The sequence below is a fragment of the Microcebus murinus genome, chromosome 6, assembly GCF_040939455.1.
Source record: "Microcebus murinus isolate Inina chromosome 6, M.murinus_Inina_mat1.0, whole genome shotgun sequence".
In the NCBI taxonomy this organism is placed as follows: domain Eukaryota; kingdom Metazoa; phylum Chordata; class Mammalia; order Primates; family Cheirogaleidae; genus Microcebus; species Microcebus murinus.
The window spans coordinates 11,789,847-11,816,340 of record NC_134109.1 but is presented as its reverse complement, the minus strand read 5'-3'; the positions used below and the strand labels follow the sequence as shown (position 1 = coordinate 11,816,340).

The window sequence follows — 26,494 nt, the reverse complement described above, 5'->3', positions numbered from 1 at the left end:
AGACCCCACTTGGGCTTTCCCTCAGCCATCTTTCCTCCTGTGTGGGGCCCATGGTTCCTGCCACTCTCTTTCCCTCCCACATGGCCCTGCCTATGTCCCGGCTTCTCATCTTTTTTCATTTTTTGAGACAGGGTCTTGCCCTGTCACCTGGGCTAGAGTGCAGTGGCGTTATCATAGCTCACTGTAGCCTCAGACTCCAGGGCTCAAGCGATCCTCCTGCCTCGCCTCCTGAGCAGCTAGGACTATAGGCTTGTGCCACCACACCCAGCTAATTTTTCTATGTTTAGTAGAGATGGGGTCTTGCTCTTGATCAGGCTGGTCTCTAACTCCTGGTCTCAAGCAATCCTCCTGCCTCGGCCTCCAGAGTGCCAGGGTTACAGATGTGAGCCACCGCGCCTGGCCTGGCTTCCCTCTCTTGCCTCCGCCTTAGGCCTGAAGGCCCCTGGACTCAGCTGCCCAGGAGTGCTATGAACCAATCGCGAAAGACCCACAAGCAACTGTTTATTTGGCCTCCTGTCACTCAAGGGGCGGTTCATGGAGTGAGGGAGGCCGCTGGGTGGGAGGCCGCTGGGTGCCCCGAGCCCCTGGGATGAACCCCGTGGCCTGTGGGCTGCATTTCCTTCCGTCCTCTCACCCAGGGGCAACTCAGTTCCCGCTGTAGGAGGCCAGCTGAGGCACACAGCGGAGGGGTGGCCATCTCAAGGTCACAGCACCCCATGTGTGGGTCAAGGGACTTCTCACCCCCCACCCAAGGACACCTGGCCCCAGTCAGCGGGCCTGGAGCTGTGCACAGGACGGGGCAGCATCGGGGAAAGGAGCTGCTTTAGAATGATGGGCTCGCCCCCTACACGGTTCACTCACAGACGCTGCAGAGTCACAAGTCACTAATTTCATTCCCGGGGGCCCTCCTTCATCCATTTGCAGGTCAAATGCTGCTGACTGAGGACTCCTGACCAGCGTCCCCTCTCACTCAGGGACCTCTTAATTACGGGCGGGGAAGAGGGAACCTATCATGATGTGGCTAATCCTCAAATCGCCATCTCACTTTGGAACAGCACTTGGCCGCGGTGGTAATAACGTATTTGTGAGTTTATTTGCTAGTATCTGTGTCTTCCCCACTGAACCATAAATGCTGTGAGGTTGGGGACTGTCTTTCCTGCCCTTTTCAGAGCTCTGCGGCCTGGCAGCCTTTGGGAGGCTGGGGGCTGCTGCCCAAGCCCCCCTTGAGCTGCTGGGAGGCTGCTGACTCCCTGGAGCTTGTGCTGTGTGAGCCTCTCGGGGACAAGAATCCATCAAAGCCGTGGCCACCAGGGGAGACGGCAGCGTGTGTGATGAGTCCTAGTAGGAAACTGGGCATGGAACCGCCACCCTCCCAGTCGCAGGCTGAGGCCTTTGAAGAGGAAGAGTATGGGAGGAACAAACGGTTTTGTCCCGGCACAGGACAGGCTGAGTGAGGAACGGGGGCGGGTTGGCTGGAGGTCCCCGCTGGGCACCTGGGGCAGGGGTGCGGAGAGGTCTGAGGCCCAGGGGCCGAGGCTGGGGTAGGCCCTTGGGAGTCAGCGGCACCCACGGTAACGAGCCACGGAGATGAATGACCCTCCTCTGGGGAGGACGTGACAAGTGAGGAGGAAAGAGGGCCTCGGACAGACGCCCGGGAGGAGCAGCGCGGAAGGACAAGCTGGGAAAGAGGAAGCCGAGCTGCAGGCTGAGAAGAGCAGCCCCAGCGGGAGCCGGGAGCCCGCTGCAGGCGCTGGGGTGTGGGGCCGACTTCGTGAGAGGAAGAGCCGGGAGAAGACAGAATGTGGTGGGGCAGGAGGGTGGACCTGGCCACCAGACAGGGCGCTGGGAGGACAGGTGAGGGCGTGGTCTGAGACCCCAATGTGGAGCGACTCTCATCTGAAGGCCTTTGTTGCCCAGAGAGGTGGAGGGTGAGGCGGGAGCTGGGGGCAGCTTGGAGAGGAGGGGAGGGCGAAAGTGGCCCCAGGGGGAACAGGGCCAGGCTGACCCCGAGGGCCAGGCATGCTGAGGCCACAAGAGGCTGCAGCCATGGGCACAGGAGGCTGGGGCCATGTGGCTGTCCTCAGTCTACCAGCACAGGAGATGGACGTGTCCACTATTTATGGACAGAGTTTGGCCAGGACGATGGGTCACAAGCTGAGTAAGGTGAGGTGGCTGACACCCGTGGAGGGCAGAGGCCGGAAAGACAGAGGAGAGGCATCTGGGAGGACCCGGCAGGAGGAGATCTGGCCTGAGAGCAGGAAGGGAGGGTAAGATTTCAAAGGTGGAGCCCTCTGGGGCCAGGGGAGGGCTGTGTCACAGAGGAGGGGGCTAGATACGGCCCAGGCTGCTACCAGGGTGACAGCAGGGCTTGGACAGCGGGGACACTGTGAGGCTGGAGCCAAGGCCTTCAGGGTGAGAGGAGTGACTGGGGGTGACAGAGGGAGACCATCACCCACCGCCATTCCTGACCCGGAGTCCGTGGAAGGAGTGAGAGGAGCCAGTTCCTGGGAGAGGCTGAGTGGATGTGGCGAGCTGGGCCGCAGCGGGGGCAGGGGGCAGGAGAGGAGGAGGAGGAGGAGTAAGAGGAAGGGGTGGTGGCAGCGCAGGGACCCCAGCAGGGTGTGGAAGCGTGGGTGGGGTCAGGGACCCCCACTGGAGTCCAGAGGGCTGAGTGGGTGACACAGGGGAGTGGGAGTGGCAGGCACAGGGGACAATTGACTGCAAGGTTGCAAAGAGCACAGTCCCAGCAGCCCCTGGGGGTTGGTGGGACGCTGGGGGGACACTGAAGTCTCTCTGGGGTCACCTACACCTGCACTAACCAGGGACTGACTCCTCAAGGGTTTGGGTGGATCTGCCAGAACGTGGAGAGATGAGCACAATTACTTTTAGTTCAGTCACAGAGGGTAGGGAGGCATTTACGGTGCATCTGATAGAAGATTCCAGAAATGGAGCATACTCCCACAGCTAGATAGGTTTGAGGATGAGGGACTTCAGAGTGTACCAATGTCAGGAGGAGCCCGAGGACGTGCAGCAGCCCTTGCAGGCAGGTGTCGAGGAGGAGTTTCTTTACCTGACAATGGGAACAAGAAGGCCTGTTGCTGAGGCTGACGTGAGGACCGTGAGCAAATACAGAAAGTCCGTACCCAGCGCTCAGTAAGTGAGCTAACGTCACCTCCGTTTTAAGGATGAGGAGACTGAGGGTTAGGGGATGTACCGCAGGTCCCACAGCCAGGACCTCGCCCAGCAGGCCCTCAGGCTCCTCCGAAGGCCTGCCACCAGCTGGGAGTGGCCACAGTACCCTTGGCACCAGACTGTATGGATGCAGGTTCCCCAAAGCCTGCAGACAAGACACCATGGCCCCAAGTCCTGGGCTCTGCAAGAGGCTCAGAGCACTGGAGAGGCCTCTGAGGAGGACGTCTCAGTCTGATGCTGACGGAAGGGCACAAGCTGGTGTTTGAGGACGTGCACGTGGCTGTGAGGAACTGGTGAGCACCAGTTTTCAGAGACTGAAAAGGGGTTCGTAGGCAAGAGGTAGGGAGACAGAGGGACCTGCCGGGTGGCTCACGCCTGTAATCCCAGCACCTTGGGAGGGTGAGGCGGGAGGATCTCTTGAGGCCAGGAGTTTGAGACCTGCCTGGGCAACATATTGAGACCTCATCTCTAAAAGAAAATGAAAAAAATTAGCTGGGCGTGGGGGGGCACCTGTAGTCCCAGCTACTCCAGAGGCTGAGGCACGAGGATCACTTGAGTCCAAGAGTTTGAGGTTACAGTGAGCTGAAAAAAGACTGAGGTGAGGCCCATGAAAAGCCCCAGTGATGTCATCAATGTCATGTACAAAGCCAGTTTAGGCCAAGGACAGTTAAGTGCAAGGCTAGTTGCTGTCAGGGAGGGCAGAACCACGCAACTCACTTCCACCCTGTCAGGGAACAGTCTCGGACGGGGGGGGGGGGGGAGCAGAGCAAATGTGAAGTGAGAATGGGCAGAACCTGGGGGCCTGGAGCAAGCGGCTGTCTATCTGCACAGGACAACCAAGAAAGGGACAGGGGCCCACATGGCAGAAAACACCAAAAGTCCCGATTCATTTCCTTTTGTACTTTTAGGTGGGGGGTGGTACATTCTGGACACTACGGTCTGGTGACCTGAAAGGTGTTTCCCAGAGGATTCCAAAACAAACCGGCCGCTGTGCAGAATGATTTCTGGACACCCGGAGAAGGTAGCCACAAGTGGGAATTGAGACAGTCCTCAAGAACAAGTGATGCTGACCTGACCTCCTCCTCATCGACAGGGTCAGCTGTCTTTTAGTGGGAGGAAAAGCCTGAGCATGTGACGAGGTCTGTCATGACAGGCCATGGCATGGCAGGTGTCGCTGGCTAGTAACGATGAATAACCACGAGCCCACCCAGCCTCCGTGGGTGGCTCCGACGTCCCCTTGTGGCCATGACCCCTTCAGTTTCCGTCCTCTCGACCACTGAGCTACTCCAGAGCTTGACTCCAGATCTAGTCCCCACCTTCCCGTCTCCCATTCAGATGTGCACCCGCCCCACCCAGCTTCTCTCCGCAGCCGGGCACCAGCCTGCTCTTGCTACCCCACGCCTTCTCCCCGCGGCCGACCCAAAGCGTCTTAGGGGCCTGATCTTCCAAAACCTCTGAGCCGCAGCCAGAGTTAACTTTTGGGGAGGAGCAGAATTGAGTCTTAATCCCTTACCTTTAACTTGAAAAAGTAATACATACACATCATTTAAAAATCCAACCAGAACAAAAAGGATACAATGAGAAGTCCCCCCTCCCTACCCCAGATTGCCAACACCCCTCTCCAGAGGCAGTCCTGTAAACATTCTCATAGTCTCTCACAGAAAATTTTTAAATTTTTTTTAGTGTATTATGGAGGTACAAGTGTTAAGGTTACCTATATTGCCCATGCCCCTTTATGTCTTTTTCTTGTCTTCTGCACAAATTGGCAGCATATGTATGAACTATCTTGTATTTGACTTCTTTCATTTTACTGAAAGATCATATTCCCTTCTTTTCCAAACAGCCCCTGCTTGGCCTTCTGAGAAACACACCCTGCTGGTGGTTCTCTTCTGCCTGGTAGGCTGCCTTGGCTGCCACTCCTACTAGCTGACCTGGAAAGGCTGGAGTTCCTCCAAGTTCATCATGAGCCCTCTCTTCATCTTCCTTAAACTTTTCCACTAATCACTCTACCTACTCCCAACTCTGTAAGTACCGCCCACATACGTGGATAACATGCATATCTGACCTCCCACTCACACTGAATTGCTATTTCATAGTTGGCTGCCCAGCAATCATTTCCAAGTTAACATGACCAACGTTAAACTCATGATCTTTCTCCTAGATCTGATTCTTCCTCCTTTCCCACGTGCAAAGAGTCACCAAGTCATGTAGATATTGCCCCTTCATCAAATTCAGAATCTACCCTCTTTGTTGGCTACGGGTTGCCGTTGGCGTCAACTTAAAAATCCTTAGTCTGCCTTATAAGGGCTGGAAAGTTCAGGCCTGAGGCTAGGTCTGACTGCGCTGAGCTCCTTCCAGGCTCTGCCTCTCCCTGGAACCCCTCTTTCCCCTTCTCAGCCCATTGTCCTGACTCTTCCTTCCCCTGCACCTTCAAGGTCACTCCAACACTATGCTGTCTTCCCACCCCTGAGGCCAGTTATTAATAATAGATGCCCAGCCTTACCTCTGGTGATTCAGTCTTTTCTTCTTGGAAACTCTAAAATGTCGAGTGGGACTGTGCCGGTCTTGCTCATCACAGCTGCTCTGGTCTCTAGCGGGGCTGAGTGCCGACTGGAGGAACAAATGAACGCCCCACCATACCTCCTGCTGCACAGCACATGGTGGTTGAGGACTTGGGTTCGGGAGCCAGGCTGCTTGGGTTTGAGCCCAACCTCTGCCAACTTTCTGTCTGTGTACCTTGGACCAAGTGCTCTGCATCTTTGTGTAAACTGGCACAAATAACAGTACCTAGTTCACTGAAGGATTAAAGAACAACACACTAAGTGCTTAGCACTGACTCTAGCATTCCTCCTCCCACTCATTCATTCCTGGACCATTTCAAACCAGGGTTCTCCTCAGCCATGGTAACTGCCCTGTGCTATTTTGATTGTCTTTAGGACAAAAGTATTTCCAACTAGAGTTTAAAGTTTCTGAGAACAGGTACCTGTCTGTTTTGTCTGCTGCTCCACACTCATAGACCCTGGGAAGTGTGGACTATAGAAATATTTCCTAGTGTATTGAGAAGAGCTACGGCTGAATGTGGCTAGGGAAGAGCTCCCTGACTTTGTTTTTCCAGGGATAATCCAGAAGTACAGAAATAAACATTGATTTATACACTTTTCTTTTTTAGATGAAGCTCACCCACAAAAACCTTGGATTTTATCTTGACACTCCTCTGTTAGAACTAAGATGGTTACAAAATATAGAAAGATTATTCCATAGTGAGGCATGAAGAGTGAAATGCTAGGACAGAACTTACCAGTGAAACGATGGAAACAAACTTTTAAAATAGGAGCTATTTTATAGCAATTTTTAAAAATGAAAATGAGAAAACTTCCCATTTTGCATGCTTTTTCGGAATCCTAGACTATAGATGACCCCATTTCCCTTTTAAATTGAAAAATATTAATAAGCCTGAGTTTAAAAGAGAAAGAAAGCTCAGAATGTAAGCCACCAGGTCTCTGACACTTCGAGGTCCCTGAATAGCGGGACACATCCAGGTACCTGGTTCACCTGGGTGCTATGTTGAGCTTCGTCTGGAGACCCCTGTTCTGTGCAAGTAACTTTTTGCTCAAATTTGTAAAATAAAATCTCTCAGAAATGTTTCAGTGAAATAAAAAATAATGAATTTGATGACTCAGAATAAAAGTGTGATTTCTAAGAAAATTATGATGATAATAATAAAAATTAAATGCCTTTGGTTGAAACCCTAGAGACAGAGGAAATCAAGCTAGAAAACTCCCAATCTAGTTCGAAGGGTACAATCATTTCTCTAACTGAAGACTGTATGCTACACTGCTAAAACAGACTGTATCCAACTCAGCAGGTTCTATACAAGCCATTTATTTGAAATGCCAACTATATTGTAGGATAAAGTCAGTGTTACATGCTTATCAGTAACAGTAGAAAAATAGAACCAGTGAAAACCTCTGTACAACTGTAATGGTACTCAAAAGAGAAATGTATCGTTTTACAATGCTTCACACAGACGAATTCAAGTTTGGAGGTACCTAAATAAAAATACTATATATTTCTTTAAAAATCACTATGTACAATTGAAGCGTAAACAAGTTTTACAAAGTACTGGTTATGCAGGTTGTAGAAAACACTTGCATAGGACATGAAATCAGTTTAAGAAAAATTTCTGAGCCTTTAGCATTGAAGGCACTTGACTTTATACCAATAACAGCACAACCACAAGGAAATGTATAGAAGATGTCACCTCTCTGAAGTACAGATGTGGTACATACACAGCAAATGGAGTTCAAGAACCCTTATCTTTCAGCCACCTGATCTAAGAGCAGGATTCCATACCGCCTGACCATGTGACTCAGATACACAGTCACGTGCAGGTATATATCATGAATCTTCCAGAGCTTATCTGACCTCTTAGAACTCACGTAAACACACAAACGCAAGAGGTTATTTCCAAGACACACATCTGCAAGTAATCTTTCTACAGAAACGGCCACAGCATTATAATATTCAGAATATGGAAAATTGACACACAGTCTGAGGGTTTTCTAGAGGAAAAAACAATCAAAAGATTGCCAATATGGTAACTACATAACAGCTATGGCCATCTACAGGACAAAAAGGACATTTCATAAAACATTGTTCATACACAATAGTGTTAATGGAAAACAGTAAAACACCTTTTAGCAGAGTGCATGGTAACTCTTTAGTAAGATTATCTGTAATGAGGTTTTAAAGTAAATCACTTAGTAGGCAAAGTAAACCATCGCAGAACCGGGAGTAGCACCCATTACTGCTGCTTTGACAGTAACTACAGAAAGCTGAAAGTCAACCAAACAATTAAAAACAAGTCAAAGAAGCATTTCCCTTTGAATTCAGCCCTAACATAAAAATATGAATGCTTCTGAATTAATTGCAAAATAAGTATCTTACAAGTATTTCATGAAACACATTTTTCCCTAAAAGGCAAATTCAACATTATAAGAAAATATTTATTTTGCTGGGGAGTTACTGAGAAATGTTAACCCTTCAGCCCGTCAGAGACTGACGCACGGAGGTCAGCTTTCAGGGAGCGCCACTGCTGCTGCCAAGTTCGCCGCTGCTTCTCTACCTTCCGCACCACCGTCTCAGTTCAAAGGTACGTTATTATGCCCCCTGCTAGAACTTGAACAACAAATCAAAAGAAAGCCCAATTAAGGATGACAAGTGTAATAAAAACAGTTTCTGAGGAAGCAAAAAAGAGAATTAGGTAAAGTTTCACAGAGAATTTTACAAAAAGATGTGAATATAAAAAACTCACTAAAAATCCTTAAAGCCTAATGGGTTATGGAAACATCAGGCTGGCCAAGGTCCAGGGTTTCTAGAAATAAAGCTAAAGGGGGCATGTGAGAATGGGCATGGAGAATTTAAGCAATTTTTTCAATAACTTTTGCCTTTAATGCTGCTATTTTTTTTCCCCTCAGGAGTCACAGGTGACTCTGAACTTAAATTATTCACCAAGATCATAAAACAAAAACAATAACATAGGAGAAAGACCAACAACATCTTTAAGACTTGAATCTTTTCTTTCCGCTCTAGCATCTGAATGGCAGTTCTCTAACCTCAACACACAGCGGCACCGGAAATGGTGATTGTCTGATTGGCCTGATTGTCCTTGGCCTCAAAAGGAGATCTGGTATTTTTGTGATTTGGTTCTCATTAAATTTCTATACCAAGTAAAATGCCAGTTCCCATGGCCTAAATTTTATATTATACATACAACTTTTTTTTTCTTCTGAGAGCAACCTCGCTCAGACTTCACATTTATCTTAGTACAGCATTAAAAAAGATTTATATTATAGATGGGTTCAAAAGCCAGAGGCACATGGCTATTCAACCTACCCTATTAACCATACTTCACAAGATACATTAAAAGTTCACTGACACCTACCACCCTAATGCACACAAAACCCACATTTGTTTATCTTCTGCAAGTCACCTCAGTCCACAACCCCACAGATTAAAGCAAGTTTTCCCTCTATACACATAGTTTAGCCAGGTAAGCTACCAAACCATAAAAAGCGAACTTCATAAATTAAATAATAATAAGAGTGGTGACTTATTTTTATAATTATGTTTTAGGGAATGAAAGAATACTTCATGAATTTTCAGAAAAATTAATGTGTGGGATCAACAGCCCTGTTCTAACATTTGGGGGAAACAACAACAACAACAACAAACAACAGAACAAAACAGGTCAGAGATGAGAAAGTTTTTTCCCCCATCCAAATTAGGGCTACTCATTCTTATCTGCAGTGCTAGCACAGTATAGTCTGATTCGGAACAGAAATTTAAAACTATATCAAAACAATTTATGTCAACAAACATATATATAAATACATATTAAGGAATATAATGGAATTAACAATTCTTGTTTCTAAGAGAGACAGACTGAGGCTGGGCTTTTAAAGACACCATCAACTATTATGAAAGTTCAACCTCTTACAAATGAGAACAGAGTCCTATGTTTTTCTGTCTTAAAAAAAGAGCCCCAAAGGTGATGTGTAGCCAACCTTACAGTAGACGAGTGTTAACTCTGGGAGACTGGGAGCTTGGTCTGCACCGTCACCAGCATCACAAGAGCACTAGCAGCAGCTAACTAGTCAGGCAGCAGAACAAGTGGCGGCAGTTTGCGGTGCGTACAGACATACTGACAAGTTCCCATCTTTGAGACTATCTACTGTTAGGATTTTTAAAAAATGTCAGATTATTCCTGAGTGTGTATCCACAGGGTAAAGTAGGAAAAGACTTTAAGAGAAACTACAGTTTCGGGAGAAATCAGAGTTGTTGACACCCAATAGAAACCTATTTACTTCAAAGTGCATGTAATTCATTTATATGGTAGCTTGTAAAGGCTCCCTAGCCCTGCATAGTTTTAGAGTGAGTGTGAGTGATTCATAGTTTTATATATATATACATACATAGAAAAGAGGTTCCCAAATATCCTTCATGTGAGGGAATGTTCAGAAAGTCTCTTTCCTCTAAGTGCTACGGCTGTGTGTGTGTGTATGCTTGTAAAAATACAAAGTGAATGCTCAAATAATGTTGAAGTGATTTCAAAACCCAAATACTAATATATTTACATTGGAGAGTAAGAAAAAAACAGTCCTTAGCTCACACATTGCCCTTCCAAGGGAGAGGATCTTAAAAGGTCCCATGTGCTCAGTGGTTCAGTAAATGCCAAACCAGCGTCCCTAGTGGAGTTCAAGTAGGACATGTAGTGTTTAACTGAAAATAATTTTTTTCTTTTGGTGACAAAGCATTATGCATTATACAACAACTTCGTATAGGACAATGAGATGCAGACATACTTAGAAAAACATTTGAAAGAAAACATATGCTTACAAACACCAAATAACATCTATAAGACTGAAGCCCTTTTGTTTTTTTTTCCCTAGAGAGCAAGACAACTGAAGGCAGCAAGCAGTCAATTCAACATCACAGCTGAGAGCTGACGCTCAGGACCTGAAATCCCATCAGTGCGACCTTGAAGTTATTTCACTATTTCCACTGCTTTGTAATGCCAAGGATCCAATCTCTAAAGATAATGTCTCATCTAGTGACACTCTAATCCCCACTACCAGACTTTGCAGGGATTCTGACAGTGCCCACGTAGTGAATAAAGCAATGGAGTGAGCCTGGGACAAAAGGCTTCCCTCCTTCCTGTTCTTAATTGAACCAGCAAACTGCAGGACCCTGATTGGACTCCTGCTGGGGGAGTGAAGACCAGCTTCCAGAACTTATTAAAGAGAAATGACATGAGATTTATGGAGACTGAACAGTAAGATGTCTGAACTAAAACAATTACTGAAAAGAGAGGAGCATTTTGATGTGCTGTTCTTTGGAATTTCTATAATTAAAAAATAAACACAGAACTATTTCATAAGAAAATACATCTTAGTGTGCAATCCAATGCACATGGATTGGTAGATGAAAGGTAAAATGCAAAAAAGTATGAAAATACAGTCCTTTAAATGTGGCAATAAAGTTTAACATACTGATATAAAATCAATACAGATAAAGTAAGTACAAGTGCAAAAAAATTCCATTTGTAAAGAGAAAAAAAGTGCCAGCTTGCTTGCTCTTAAAAATGCTTCCCCACACAATTGTTCAAACACAAAATAGACAGATGCAGCATTAAAACAAAAAACCCCTCTTAGCATGCCATGTCTAATAAACACATATATACACATAAAAACTAGAAAGTAATATGAAACTGAGTTATCAGCTGGCATCGATAAACTGGTAAGTTGTTGGGTTACATCATAGAATGGGATGTTTCACATCTCAGGCACAGACGACTTGAAGGTTGTTTTCAGAGGGCAGACTTTTTGTAGAGAAAGTCTGGCTTGCTTGGTGACCTCCTTCCTCTGCTTACTGAATCTTCCCTTTCCAAATCTGTGTTTCTCTGAGCTCCATGGCCCAGGGACTCACTATCTGCCAATCTTCTGGATCTCTCTTCTGGAGCTTCAGAGCTACATGCAGAATGTGAAGGTCTGTTGGGAGTCAACCCAAAAGTCAAGTCAGTTTCTACTGTGGTTCGTCCCCTGACATGGGTTGTGCCAGTACCAGCATTTTCTGGGGCTCCCAAAGGAAAGTCTGACCGCTGGGCAGGTTGCTCAACAACGTCCAGGTGTATTGGCTCATTTTTTTGTCTGTGTAGATGCCCATCAGGGGAAAGTGGATATTCTCTCCTAGGTTCTTCCTGTTTTTTAGGAGAGGTCTGGCTAGGCAGGCAGGCTGACTTTAAGCCACTTGGTGATGCCTTATTGTGGCTATACAAATCAGGACCAAAGTATCCACCTTGTGAAGGAGAAGGAGTGCGTCTGCCAGGAGCAGGAGTAGAAGGTCTGCAAGCAGTGTTAGAGAAATCATAGAAATCTGGGTATTCCTTCTGATTTTCTCTAGCATCTGTTTTTTGCTCTAGTGTGTGTTTTTTCCGAGAAGTGTGTGTATGCCTCTGTGGAATACACGACAGATGCGGGGGAGGCCCTGGTCCTGCTTCAGAAACTGACTGGCTTAATTCTGTGTCTACAGCAAGCTCTGGAAGCCTCCTGTCCTTGAGTGACAGTGTGGATACACCCACGGCGATGTCTGGCATCAGATCATTCAGCACAGGCTGTGTTCGCTGCAGAGAGACAAAAAGGGCAGGAGGGTTCAAAAAAGGCTCACGAATTCCTCTTTGAAATATGATGTTCACTGATTTTGTTTTCTGTTTATAAAAGTAATACACATGTATTTTTAAGAATTACAAAAATACAAAAAACTATAAAGGCAAGCCCCCCTCTTCAAAACAAAACCCCTAACCTTCCCTACAGAGATAACACTATTAGCATTTTCAGGTCTTTTTCTCACCTTTTTTTTCTTTGCTATATTAACTTTTACAAAATTTAATGTATATATAATTCTGCCACTAAATTTTCTTTCAGATCACCATTTTAAATTATTATGTAAACTTCCATTGTATCGATGAACCATGACTTGTTTAATCATTCTCCTACTGTTGGACATTTAGGTTATTTCCAATTTTCATTACATAGTCAAGACTGCAATGAACATACATATAAATTACCTTAAAGGGAGTTTTTTGTAACTGTAGAACTGAGGGCCAGGCTAATAGGATTGGAATTTGGTTTATCAACCACCAACAATCTTTGCTATTCTGGGGTAGGGGGTAGCAAGGACCGCAGGGAGACAGGTATAAGAAGATAAGGCAGGATCGTAATTTGACCTGAGGTGTATGCTAGTCCAGAGCTTCCAATAAGCCATATTTTAATGAAGCTTCTGTGAACAGATGAGCCTTGTTTTTCTCTGTGTTGAATGTTACTGATGGCATGTGACTGAGTAGGAAGACTTAAAAATCACTATTTTTTTTTCAAATGTATTACAGAAAAGTACTACAGAAGTTCAATCTCTAATGCAATGCAAACTCAAGCAAAGAATCCTCTCAGTTTACTACCTACTGTCAAACATGTGCTCTGACAGATAGATGAGCTTGTGAGAGCAGAAGCATGCATGAGGACTCATTTTCTGCCTGTTTTTGGATTGGGGAGTCTTTTTCACATTATTCCTAATGGTATACTATACTTAGTTATAAGTAACTTCCTGTTCTTGTCCCATCAGGGCATTCACTAGAACAGTAGATTCTACAGAAGAGTAGAATAGAAGTTAGGGACAGATTCTAAACATGCCCTTGAACAGAACATTATGAAACTGGCATATCCCTGTGCACTGCTCAGTAACCCTGCTCCTTCCTAATCCTGGCACATGAACATACGATAAGGAAGACACTCAATGACACTTATTCTTTACACCTCTCTCCTCTTGTCCTTTGTCACTCACCTACACTAGCTTTTTTTTTTTCTTTTTTCCACCCCTCAAAAGTCTATGCTTTCAGCTTGTCAGCAACACTTCTGGGCACTGCTGAGTCCCAGTGGGGTTCTTGGGGCCAAGGTAATTTCTTCTAATATTCCATAAACTTTAATTTTAGGCAGGTTGCTTCAGTGTTGACTTACCACTTGTTTCTCAGATGCTACTGATGCTGAGGTGGCGGTGGCAGCGGCAGCAGCAGCAGCGGCAGCAGCCACCGTTTGCCTCCCCAGTCCTGCAGTGTTGGTACAATCAGGTGGTGCTGCTTTAACTCCCGGCAAGTAGACTGGGGGAGGGCCAGCTTTAGGAGCTGTTCTGGAGTGGAACAGCGAATGATTACATGGATAAGAAAATGAACGTGAAGGATGCTGACTGGGAGGTCTCTGTTTCCAGCTTGCTTTGAGTTGGTTGTGGATTGGGGTAGCTGGGGGGTGGTAGGGAGGCGGTGGAGGGGGCAAGGGTGGATGGAAGGCCACAAAAGAGTCCAGGTCTGTAAACATGGTTTCTGTAGGAGGGGTACTGTTAATGCGACATCTCCCAGGCTGTCTCATTGTCAAGAGTGGACTTTCATCCCCAAAACGTTCATCAGGAAAGAATTTGTGAGGATTCTGAGAAAGATTAAAAAAAAAAGGACATTTATTAGCAGATTTCATCAATAGAAATTTACAGGCTGAGTGATTAAGTGAGCTACCTAAGAAAACCACATTCTGCGAGAGTAAAAGGCACAATATATTCTCTAGGCCAGATGCCCAAGAAAAAAATGACCTTAATAATAGTACAAAGGGGCAGAGTACAGCCTATGTAGCCTAAGACACAGCTATCGAGGAGAGCTGCTCCATCAAATATTGTAGCAAGTAGGTCATCTTTTCTAAGATTAAGTGATAAAGCAAAAACGGGTTAATTTAAACTAATTCAAACATGTCTTGTCTAAGAACATAAGATTAATAGTAAACACCAAAGGAAGAAAAGGCATACAACTGAGGATCTTCTAGAAAATTTCTGACAAAACATTTGTACATGCTTTGAAATAAAGACTACAAAACACTATTCCATACCCATTAGACATGACTAAGTTTAATATTTTGGTAAACATTATATGAGAATACTTACTTTGAAACAATTTAAGATATCAAATTATGACTGAATTTAGAATGGTAAAGGGGAAAGAAATGAGTAGAAAACCAGACTATTTATTTTAAGGATGTAAAGTATAGCAAAAACAGAAAATCAAGAACCTAAAATGGCTTGCTGCCTTACTGAAAAACACCACACTACATTACCCTTTAATAAAAGCTAAAGGAGTTTGGAGTCAGTGGCAAGACCTTTCTTTCTTTCTTTTCTTTTTTTTTTTGAGACAGGGTCTCACTCTGTTGCCTGAGCTAGAGTGCAGTGGCATCACAGTTCACTGCAACCTCAAACTCCTGGGCTCAAGCAATCCTCCTGCCTGAGTAGCTGGGACTAAAGGTACATGTCACCTCATCTGGCTAACTTTTCTATTCTTTGTAGAGACGGGGTCTTGCTCTTGCACAGGCTGGTCTCGAACTCCTGGCTTCATGCAATCCTCCCACCTTGCTGAAAAAAAATGTTTGAATCACTTGACCAGATGAAATTACATTTATTTATTTTTTTCTTTTTGAGACAGAGTCTTGCTCTGTTGCCTGGGCTAGAGTGCCATGGCATCAGCCTAGCTCACAGCAACCTCAAACTCCTGTGCTCAAGCAATCCTTCTGCCTCAGCCTCCCAAGTAGCTAGGACGACAGGCATGCGACACCAAGCCTGGCTAATTTTTTTCTATATATTTTTCATTGAGACAGGGTCTCGCTTTTGCTCAGGCTGGTCTTGAAATCCTGACCTTGAGTAATCCTTCCACCTCGGCCTCCCAGAGTGGTAGGATTACAAGCGTGAGCCACCACACCCGGCCTGAAATTATATTTTATTTAAGACTCTGATTTAGTGGCTATGATCAGAGTACTTTATAAATTCTCTCTTAATTGCAAAACCAATGCTATTGCTCTTGCTTATTTCTAGAAGAAGTTTTTCTTTTTTTGCTAGATTTAAAAAAAAAAAAAAAAAGCACTCATTCCTTGATTTTCATGCCTGAGATGGAACTTTCATATAAAAAATTTCTTTTAAGGGGAGGAGAGAGGGAAAAAGGGGAAGGGATCTGTAAGTATGGCAGTAGACCAAACCTGAAACCTAGTGACCAAACTAGGCAAAGAGAGCAGAGGAAGTTCAGAATTTTCTATTTCCTCTGCCATCTCTGTTGGGCATACACACCATGGAGCTTTTTAGCAGTCACCACTGTATGCTTGTTATGCACCAGATACACAGTTGCTTTATATGTAGCACCTCGGATCTTCACAACAATCCATTTGCAAGTAAGGGAACTGATGCTCATGGTGGTTAAGTAACTCATTCCTAATTAACTGATTAGTAAGCAGCAGAGATAGGATAAAAACCAGATCTCATTTTAGACCTGTGCCAGTCCACCACACTGCCTCTCACCAGGAGGGGTCTGCAGGTTATCAAAGATACCAGAGGCAGTGAAAGAGCACACATGAAGAAAAAGAAGCAAGCTGAGGGCTTCTCAGGATGTCTAAAACACCGCTGAACTGATGGGCAAGGCTCCCTACTTTAAATAGTTTCATGTTGTTTCCTACCTGCAATAGCTCTGCAGCAGCATCTGCAAGGCCAAACTCTCTTAGTACTCGGATCTGAATCTCATAGCTGACAGTGGCGCCTTCCCCACAGTTCAGCGCGTAGGCCCTCTGCACCTGCTCGGTGTGTCGAAGTTCCTGCAGTCGTCTGACCATGTCTTTCATAATGAGGAGACGAGGAACTGGAAGGAGAAAAACAGTGTACAGGCAAAATTCCTGAGCTACACAGAAGACCACCCAGTGGGCGCAAGGAAAAAAGCTTGTGTTTTGTACTAGAATCTTATAAACTTTTCAGATAGCATTTTAATTTCCCACAACATAGCAATTTATATACCTCTAATTATTTTTAAAGGTTTTAAAATTTCACTGTGCCCAAAAGGCTCTTGATCATATCAAATGGCTCCTGAGCCGTATTTTAGTTCATGCTCAGATAAAATTTTACTGGTACGTATTCTCTTCTGAAACTCAGGAAATTTTTTAAGTTTTTAATATATTCATTCTTTTGTTCAAATAAGTTTTTTTTTTTGAGACAGAGTCTTGCTTTGTCACGCGAGCTAGAGTGCAATGGCATGATCACAGCTTACTGCAACCTTCAACTCCTGCTCAAGCGATTCTCCTGCTTCAGCCTCCCAAGTAGCTGAAACTACAGATCCACATCACCATGCCCAGCTAACTTTTCTGGTTTTTTTGTAGAGACAGTCTCACTCTTGCTGATGTTGGCCTTAAACTCCTGGCCTTCAGCAATCCTCTTGCCTTGCCTTGCTAGGATTACATCAAGTAAGTTTTTGAGTCCAGACTACATACCAAGGATTGGACTTGGGTATTAGGGTGCATACGATGAAAAACACAATCCCTGTCCTCAAAAAGTTATGGCTTAGTGATGTGAATTAAGTAAACAAGTACAGCACAGGGTCATAAATACTCACAGAGAGAAATATGCAAAGGATACTGAAGCATTGGGAAGAAGGGGCACCCAGCCCAGACTGGGGGAAGGCAGGATAGGTTTCTTAGACAAGGTGAATCCTGATTTTTCAATAAGGGAAAACCAGACTGGCAAAGAAAGTGGTGAGGGTAGGCAGATAGGTAGTGCTTTCTGAGCAGAAGGACGGGGCACGTATAAAACTTGCAGGAAGAGAAAGCATGATACAAGTACCTGGTATAGTCAGGAGAACTTAAGGGTTCAGAGATATAAGCAGGAAAAGCATTAAGAGAAGAGGCTGGAAAGATTGGTAGAGGCAGACCATGGATAAGGAATTTAAATTGTATCCTGTGCACAATAGGTAGTCACTCGTGCAGGAGGACAATAGGACCAGAGCTGTGATCTGGTATATTCTGACACTAGTGTACAAAGGGGGAGGTGAACTGTGGCCTGCAGGCTAAATCAAGCCCACTGTCTGCTATTGTAAATAAAGTTCTACTGGAATACAGCTGTACCCATTCATTTAGGTGGGTTTTTTTTTTTTTTTTTTGAGACAGAGTCTCACTTTGTTGCCCAGGCTAAAGTGAGTGACATGGCGTCAGCCTCAAACTCCTCGGCTCAAGCAATCCTCCTGCCTCAGCCTCCCGAGTAGCTGGGACTACAGGCATGCGCCACCATGCCCAGCTAATTTTTTCTATATATATGTTAATTGGCCAATTAATTTCTTTCTATTTATAGTAGAGACAGGGTCTTGCTCTTGCTCAGGCTGGTTTCGAACTCCTGACCTCGAGCGATCCACCCTCCTTGGCCTCCCAGAGTGCTAGGATTACAGGCGTGAGCAACTGCGCCCGGCCCATTTAGGTGTTGTCTACGGCCGTTGCGTGAGAGCTGAGTAGATGCAACAGAGACTGCATGGTCCACAAAACCTAAAATATTTACTATCTGGCCTTTACAGAAAAAGTGTGCTGACCCCTGGTGCAAAGAGCAGAATGGAAGATGAGAAGGAACACTGGTTTGGAATCTGAACTAAGGCTGTGCTGTAGGGCTGGAGAAGAGGGGATGAAGTCTATAAATATTTATGAGATAAACTGACTAGGTTTGTGACTGATGATTATTTTTTGAGGGAAAGGGGAGCTAGCATCTATTGAATGCTTACTTTGTGCCAGGCAAACTCCTAAGCATGTTACTCATGGTACTTCATTAAATCCTCACAATAACTCTTGAGAGGAGATACTATTCCCATTTTACAGATGAGGAAATGTTCAAGAAAATAGCTTGTCCAAAGTCATACAAAGTAACAGAGCCAGGATATGGGCCCACAAATCTTCAAAAAGCTATAGAGCCTTTCATTAGAGTGTGGGCAAGGAAGTGAGAAGAACCTAGGACAACATAATAGGACTGTGTCCCCTAGCTAAACAACAGAGACACAAGGCTTATTTGCCTGAGCATACTTGTGAATGTCTTTGGGCTCCTGAGATTGGGTTCTAAGATTAAATTATGCTGATATTCAATCACATTAACTCAAGCCTAAAAAACAGTGCTAATTACCAAAGCTTCAAAATCTGTATAAAACAGCTCAAGAAATATTTCTTTTTATATTTTCATCCAATATGTATTTTAAGTAAACATATGGTGGCCAAATCTGATAAGGAAACAACTGAAGAAAAACATTTGTCCCAGAATAAAACATATGCATTCAATTAAATGTCATTATATTTTTTATTTATCTTTAATTGAAACAAACATTTATAAGCAGAAATAAATAGAGCTATTTCCACTGCTATAGTTTCCTGGTTTTTATTTCGAATCTTGCAATAGTAATTGGCAAGAGCCATGTATTTCTGTCCATCAGATCACTCTAGTTTTTCTTACTTCCAAAAGGTTATCACAAAGGGGTGTGTGTGTGCCCACGCATGAGTGTGCATGCACTACTAGCATCCAGTATGTACAGGCCAGGGATGTGGCTGAACACCCTATAATGCACAGGACAGCTCCCTCTACATAGAATCATCCAGCTCTAAATGCCAATAGGGCCAAGGATGAGAAAACCTACAATAAACTGAAAAACTGTATATACTCATTGATATAAAATAAAATATAAAACAAAAACCTTAGCCTATAAGTATTAATTCTTTAAGGAGAACAATGCATAAAGGGTATTGAAACATGGAGAGAATTATATAAGGGGGTTTAAACATCAGCAATTACAAAAAATGATAAGGTTATTCATTTAAATATAATGCCTAATAAACTGCCTTACCTGGAATTTCGTTGGCTACAACTGAAGGAGGGCTTGACTGGTTACTGCTGATCTGCTGGTGGCTGATCATGTGACAACACTGTGGCACGGCATTATTGACCATGTAGAGTGTGTCTGGCACATTGGACATTCTAACCATTCTCAAACGCACAAGATCTGTTTGTTCCACCATCATCTCGTCTAGCACTGACTGAAATAATAAATTAGTATTAACAGAATCAGTCTACCTTTATCTGTGTTAAATCACACTTGGAAGAAGATTATTATCTTAAAAATACAAAATATTAAAAACAGAGTAAATTTAAGACCTATAAATAAATCTAATTTTGCTAAATTAGTCTCAGGTGAATCTGTCTCACCAAACTGCAGAATGACCAAAATGAGATAATGTATAAACATTTTTTATATTTACTGGGGGCAATTATCTCCTTAGGTGTTGGGCACAGCCACCTGAGGAACCAGGACATTCTGGAGGAATGTCTGATTAGCTTTTGGCTGTCCAGTCTTGAGAAAGAAGAAATGGAGGTTAGGACTAGTATATCAAAGACCATTTATCACCAGACTAGACCTTTGTGAAGGCCTCAGCTGTTTGAGCAACATTAAGCACTGCACTTATTTGAGAAAAAACAGACCCAATCATTCTGCTTCTCTCCTATGCTTTAGAACTATTTTAAAATGTCAACTACTTAACTAGAGGTACATTAACAACCTAGTCAATAAAACAGACTGCTCACAAATCCTTCCATATATCTTAAACTAGGAATTCTGGCAATAAAAATGAGATAATGTAAGACACCTTAATTCTATACCGAAACACACTATTTGCCTGATAGATTTATTTTAGAAAGCTTAATGAGGCTCTCCCTTTTTTTAAAAATAAAAAAGAGACAGGGCAGCTGGAGTGTAGCGGCAGCACGATCATAGCTTACTGCAGCCTTGCACTCCTGGGCTCAAGTGATCTTCCTGCCTCAGGTTCCTGAGTAGCTCGGACTACAGGCATGCACGATTACACACGGCTAATTTTTAAATTTCTTTGCAGAGATGGGGTCTCACTAGGTTGCCCAGGCTGGTATCGAACTGCAGGCCCCAACTAACCCTCCTGCCCTGGCCTCTCAAAGTGCTGGGATTATAGCCATGAGCTATATCGTGCCCAGCCAATTTCTTACTTTTAAAGACTGTCAGTTCCTCGAAAGGCCACCCAAAAGTTCTTATGGCTGAACACATCTAATAAAAATTATAATATTTCTATTTTATATTACTGTATTTTCTTTAAGAATTCTTTATGTTACAGAATATACGGTGCCAACCATTTATTAATAAGCCTGAATTCTTAGTTTGTGTACTTATTCTAAAACTAAACACAATTCCCAACAGTCAGCTATTACAGAAATATGGTAGAAGAGATCATGGTATTCCTTTAATTTACACAGAAGACAAAAATGTGTGCAATCTTATTTCAGAACATTTTTACCATTCCCAAGATGACAAAATACTGACAACTATTTCAGTAAAATGATAACAATTAGCAAGGTAATTAAGTTAACATTTTGCAAGGCAACTAAAATGAGAAAAAGATATAATGCATTTTAATGACCTAAGTTTTAAAAACATGCTTGATAATTAAACATTTCAGAAAACTATTTTGTTAAGTAGTCTAACCAGAATTTATTTTCATTTTCCCTATTACTGGAAATATAGGATATTTCCAAATATTTAAATAATACTACAATAAACCTCTTTGTGCATATGGTTTACAATAAAGTAGTCTACTATCTTCAAATAGTCATCATTACCTTTGCTTCTTCCACATAGGGAGAGAACAGTCGAGGACGAACATATATGCCAGCATTTTTTTGCCGTAACCAGGCATTTGACTTTCCACCTTCTGTTGTGGGAAGCATATCTGATGGAGGAGTACTGATCAAGCCTCTTTTCATCTTTAAAAAAAATTTATTTTAGATAAACTAGAGATCTGCGTTTATAATGCTACTATAATGCTACTAAGATAAACATATTTGTACCTATAAATCAAAATTTTTTTCCTTCCTCATCTAGGGAACTGATTCCATCCCCACTCATTGCCCCCTCTACCCAAGACAGAATGAGACCACTGACTTGGGCATGTATCTACAGTACAAGGATATAGGCAGGCTAGCACAGGGGAAGGCAGACTTGATTCAAACCCCAACTCCCCCATTTAACAGTCATATGACCATGGACATCTCATTTTTCCTGGGCCTTACTTTAAGGGCACCTATATGGCCCTGGAGGTGGGCTACTGAAAAACTAACTGAATGTGGTCACCCTATTGTTTCCTGATTGATACTAGGAGAATCTAAATTAAGTACCTGCAGTTCCTAAGGTGGTTGTGAAGATTAAATGAAGGCAATACAGATAAAAGCACTTGTCACAGTGCTTAGCACATATTAAGAGCATGAAGGTTAACAGCCATTGTCAGCAAACTGTTACTGGGGACTCATTATTTAGTAGGCATGGCATTAAGAGCAGAGATATATATTTTGTAGCCAAAGTTCTAAAATATTTTCCTAAACTAAATACAGTATTGAATGTGATTTGAGTCCTAGGTTTTAAACAAAAGCAAAAATTATTTCTCCAATATTATTCTTGTTAAATATAATAAACATCTAATGGCTGTGTTAGTTAAAATTATTTTTAACTAGTAAAGTATAGCATTATCTAGCATTTAGAAAACAATGAAAAAATCAATGGATCTATTACAATTGTTGATATATGTCCTTCCAGTCTTTTGAAATGGATTTTTATACAATTGAATTCTAGAATACATAAAAATACATATTTTGTATCCTCCTTCTTTCAGTTATATTCCATCATCAGCATTTTCCATGGTGTTATATTTGTCCTTATAAGCATTGTTCAGGGCTGCAAGATATTCTGTTTAGTAGTCACACTACAATTTACTGTAGGCATAATAAGTGACAAAATGATAAATTTATTTTCTTTTTTTTGGAGACAGGATTTCACTCTTTGCCCAGTCTGGAGTGCAGTGGTGCAATCAAAGCTCACCGCAATTTCCAACTACTGGGGCTCAAGTGATCCTCCTGGCTCAGCCTCCCCAGTAACTAAAACTACAGGTGCACACCACCGCTTCTCACTAAAATTTTTTTATAGAGTTGGAGGTCTTGCTGTGTTGCCCAGGTTGGACTTGATGTTTTATTTTGCTTTCTTTTCATGTGTGTGTGATTACTAGTGAGACTAAACATTTTTTTTCATCATAGATTCCATATTTAATTGTTTTCTTCTAATTTTTCTATTTTCAATTTAACATGTAATTCTTCAATCTGATAGTGATTAATTTTGTCTGCAAGTGAAATGATGGTTCAATTTTAAATGAAGTTCCTCCTCCCCTGCTAATCAGCTAATCCCATACCACACTGATTTGTGATAGCTTGTTTATTATATGCTTAATTCTTGTATTAACTAAAACCTTTCTCTGAACTATTCTGTCTTGTCTGCTATGCTAGCACCACAGATTCAACATTAGCATTTTTTTTTTTTTTTTTTGAGACAGAGTATCGCTTTGTTGCCCAGGCTAGAGTGAGTGCCATGGTGTCAGCCTAGCTCACAGCAACCTCAAACTCCTGAGCTCAAGCAATCCTGCTGCCTCAGCCTCCCAAGTAGCTGGGACTACAGGCATGTGCCACCATGCCCGGCTAATTTTTTCTATTTATATTAATTGGCCTATTAATTTCTTTCTATTTATAGTAGAGACGGGGTCTTGCTCTTGCTCAGGCTGGTTTCAAACTCCTGACCTTGACAATCCGCCTGCCTTGGCCTCCCAGAGTGCTAGGATTACAGGCGTGAGCCACCACGCAGGGCCTACACTCTAGAAGAGTTATCCCTTCTTCATTATGTCATTATCGGAGAACTTAAAAAACACTTTTTTTTACAGTTTGTTGTTACAGGTGACTTTTATAATGTTTCTGTGCAATTGAAAAACTATGATGATCTCCATAAGCATTACATTAAATTTAGAAACTAATTTATGAAGAATATTTGTAATGTTGATTTTTTTTCCTATCCACTAATACAAGCAATTGTTAGCTTTTTTTTTTTTTTTTTTTTGAGACAGAGTCTTGCTTTGTTGCCCAGGCTAGAGTGAGTGCCGTGGCGTCAGCCTAGCTCACAGCAACCTCAAACTCCTGGGCTCGAGCGATCCTTCTGTCTCAGCCTCCCGAGTAGCTGGGACTACAGGCATGCGCCACCATGCCCGGCTAATTTTTTTTTTATATATATATATCAGTTGGCCAATTAGTTTCTTTCTAATTATAGTAGAGACGGGGTCTCGCTCTTGCTCAGGCTGGTTTTGAACTCCTGACCTTGAGCAATCCGCCCGCCTCGGCCTCCCAGAGAGCTAGGATTACAGGCGTGAGCCACCGCGCCCGGCCCCAATTGTTAGCTTTTAAAAAATTCACCATTTAAAAGAAATTATAAAAGTAACATGATCAGCTCTATTAATTTTCACCAGGGTCTGAAATACAGTCAGAAAGTCCATTGATTCCTTTTATATTGAATTGTATTGAACCAATCTCCCTCCGTCACTCTCTGATTCATTTATTCTTCTTGAAGAGTCTCCAAAGGTAATATCTACCTTTTCCTTTCTGATCTATACTGATAAATGACTGAATTAACTCCCCTAGAAATGATACTCTTCTAAAAGACAGACCTATTGACCCACTCAACTCTCTAGGGACACAACACTGTACACAACAGACATCAGTCTCTGTATTCATGGAATTTACAGCTTCACAATACTTGATTAGTAGTAGAAATTATTTACAAAGATAAAGAAAAGAGAGATAAGCCTGGCATTTTTCTTTTCATGAAGTGGATAATGAAGAAAAACACTTACTGTATCACCTAAGACTTCACTGTTTATAGGTAAGATGTGTTCAATTCGCACAAAAGGTAAGAGAGAAGAAAGGATCTCTCTCAGCTCTTCCATGTCCAGGTCTCGTCTCTTTACACCTCTTTTGTTCACACTATGGGCAGTGCCACTCAGTAAATTTGGCTCTATGAGACAGAAAATGAAAAGTCTCTAACTAAATCCAAATGTTCAGAGATAGGCTTACTTTTTTCTCCAGTACATATACTTTCACTATCACTCTATAATACTTAAAAAGGGTTATAAATCAATTCTTTCATAAGAAATTTATTTAATAGAGATGTTCTTGGACAAAGAAAAACCATGGTGTTAACAGTACAATAACATTCTTTTATGATTATTCTTCAATAAAGTATTCTTTTCTGTATTCTAGCTCAAAGGAGAAAAGATGACAATCTATTAAAATCTAGTTTGACCAAGGGCTTTTACTTTACTTTTTTTTTTTTTGAGACAGAGTCTCACTCTGTTACTTGGGCTAGAGTGCCATGGCGTCAGCCTAGCTCACAGCAACCTCAAACTCCTGCGCTCAAGCAATCCTTCTGCCTCAGCCTCCCGAGTAGCTGGGACTACAGGGATGTGCCAGCATGCCCAGCTAATTTTTTTCTATATATTTTTAGTTGGCCAATTAATTTCTTTCTATTTTTAGTAGAGACGGGGTCTCACTCTTGCTCAGCCTGGTTTCGAACTCCTGACCTTGAGCAATCATCCTGCCTGGGCCTCCCAGAGTGCTAGGATTACAGGTGTGAGCCACCACACCCAGCCAGATTACTGGCATATTAAAGAAACATTGTAAGAAAGCTGGAAGGCAGGTTTAGCACAAAATTTTTATATATTTAAAAACGTGTCAGAACAACTCTGTAAATCTACTTAAAACCACTGACTTGAACACTTTAAAGAGGTGAACTTTGTGATATGTAAATTTTAGATCAATGATATATTTATTGAAAAATGACAGGAAAGAGAAATCTGTATTTAATTTTTCTAATTAAATTTTTTTGATTTGGGTTCAACATGTAACACAATAATGTATGAGTGGAGGACAGGTGAGTGAGCTAAGCCCAGACATAAATAAAAGACTGCTACAGAGTCATAAGTGTCTGAAGTTGAAAACCCACTCTTCTATATATGATCCTTCTCTCTCTTCTGTAGTGACCCCGGCTGGAGGTCATTTAGAAGTATTATTTCTCTTTTACCTTCCACAATAATTAAAAATAAACAAATATGCTTTTTCATTTATATTCATATTTTTTGAGGTAAAATACACATAACATAAAATTCATAATTTGAAACATTTTAAAGCATACAGTTCAGTGGCTTTTACTATATTCACATTGTTCTGCAACCACCAAGATGATCTAATTCCAGAACACTTTCATCAATAATATCCTTCTGTAACACTATAATCATTATGTAAAAGTTTTCATTTTAATATTTTCATGAATCAGTTCTGTAAGAACAACAGAGTATCCTTTTAAAGTTGCAAAATAAGATTTTCTGATTACTTTTTACAAACTATATCCCCTCACTAAAGGATTTTACCAAAAGCTTCTATTTTCACCAGGCAATAGTGTCAATTTTTAAGACTGATGTGTAGCACGCATTTCAGTAAGCTTTGGGGAAAGTATGAACCATCACAAACTTACACAAACTAATTAGCACAAGCCAATTTTCTGAGCTTACCTCTATCTGCTATTCTTTTCATCAACTGATGCTCTCCCCATTTAATCAGATATTTAAGGATATCCTGTTCACTTGCCTACAATAAAAAAGTTTATATTTATTGCAGTGAAATTAGATAAATGGTTAATTTCACTAATGACTTTTCCTAGGTCATAATGTAAATACAGCATGCAACTTACCTTGTTTCACTCTTTACACTGGCTGCTTGAAATTTTACAGTTAAATCTGTGGTCCATCAACAGCAAAAATACAAGGCTGAATCACATGTATTTTATCCAGTAACCTCGCTCTTGTCTCTAAGTAAATTTTTTATTCTTAGTTCCATCTTTTTTTTCTTTATTATGTTTTCTTCCTGTTTTAAATTTATTTTATCTTACTATATGGTTTCTATACTTTTACACAGCTGCCTTAAATTCTTTTTTGGAACAAGATATAAATAA

The 26,494-nt window shown here is 42.4% G+C and overlaps 1 protein-coding gene across 1 annotated transcript in view; it reads right to left on the bottom strand.

Annotated features, from left to right (window-relative positions):
• Nucleotides 1–7,060: 7,060 nt before the first annotated feature.
• The window catches only part of BTBD7 (BTB domain containing 7), an 84,863-nt gene continuing 65,429 nt past the window's right edge, over nucleotides 7,061–26,494 (bottom strand). Inside the window, exons 5-11 of the mRNA XM_076003754.1 lie at nucleotides 26,055–26,130; nucleotides 24,342–24,502; nucleotides 21,244–21,387; nucleotides 19,451–19,640; nucleotides 16,275–16,453; nucleotides 13,761–14,222; nucleotides 7,061–12,373 (exon numbers count right to left, since the gene is read on the bottom strand). Coding sequence (XP_075859869.1) covers nucleotides 11,561–12,373; nucleotides 13,761–14,222; nucleotides 16,275–16,453; nucleotides 19,451–19,640; nucleotides 21,244–21,387; nucleotides 24,342–24,502; nucleotides 26,055–26,130 — 2,025 coding nt within the window. The 3' untranslated portion in view covers nucleotides 7,061–11,560. The remainder of the gene's footprint in view (nucleotides 12,374–13,760; nucleotides 14,223–16,274; nucleotides 16,454–19,450; nucleotides 19,641–21,243; nucleotides 21,388–24,341; nucleotides 24,503–26,054; nucleotides 26,131–26,494) is intronic.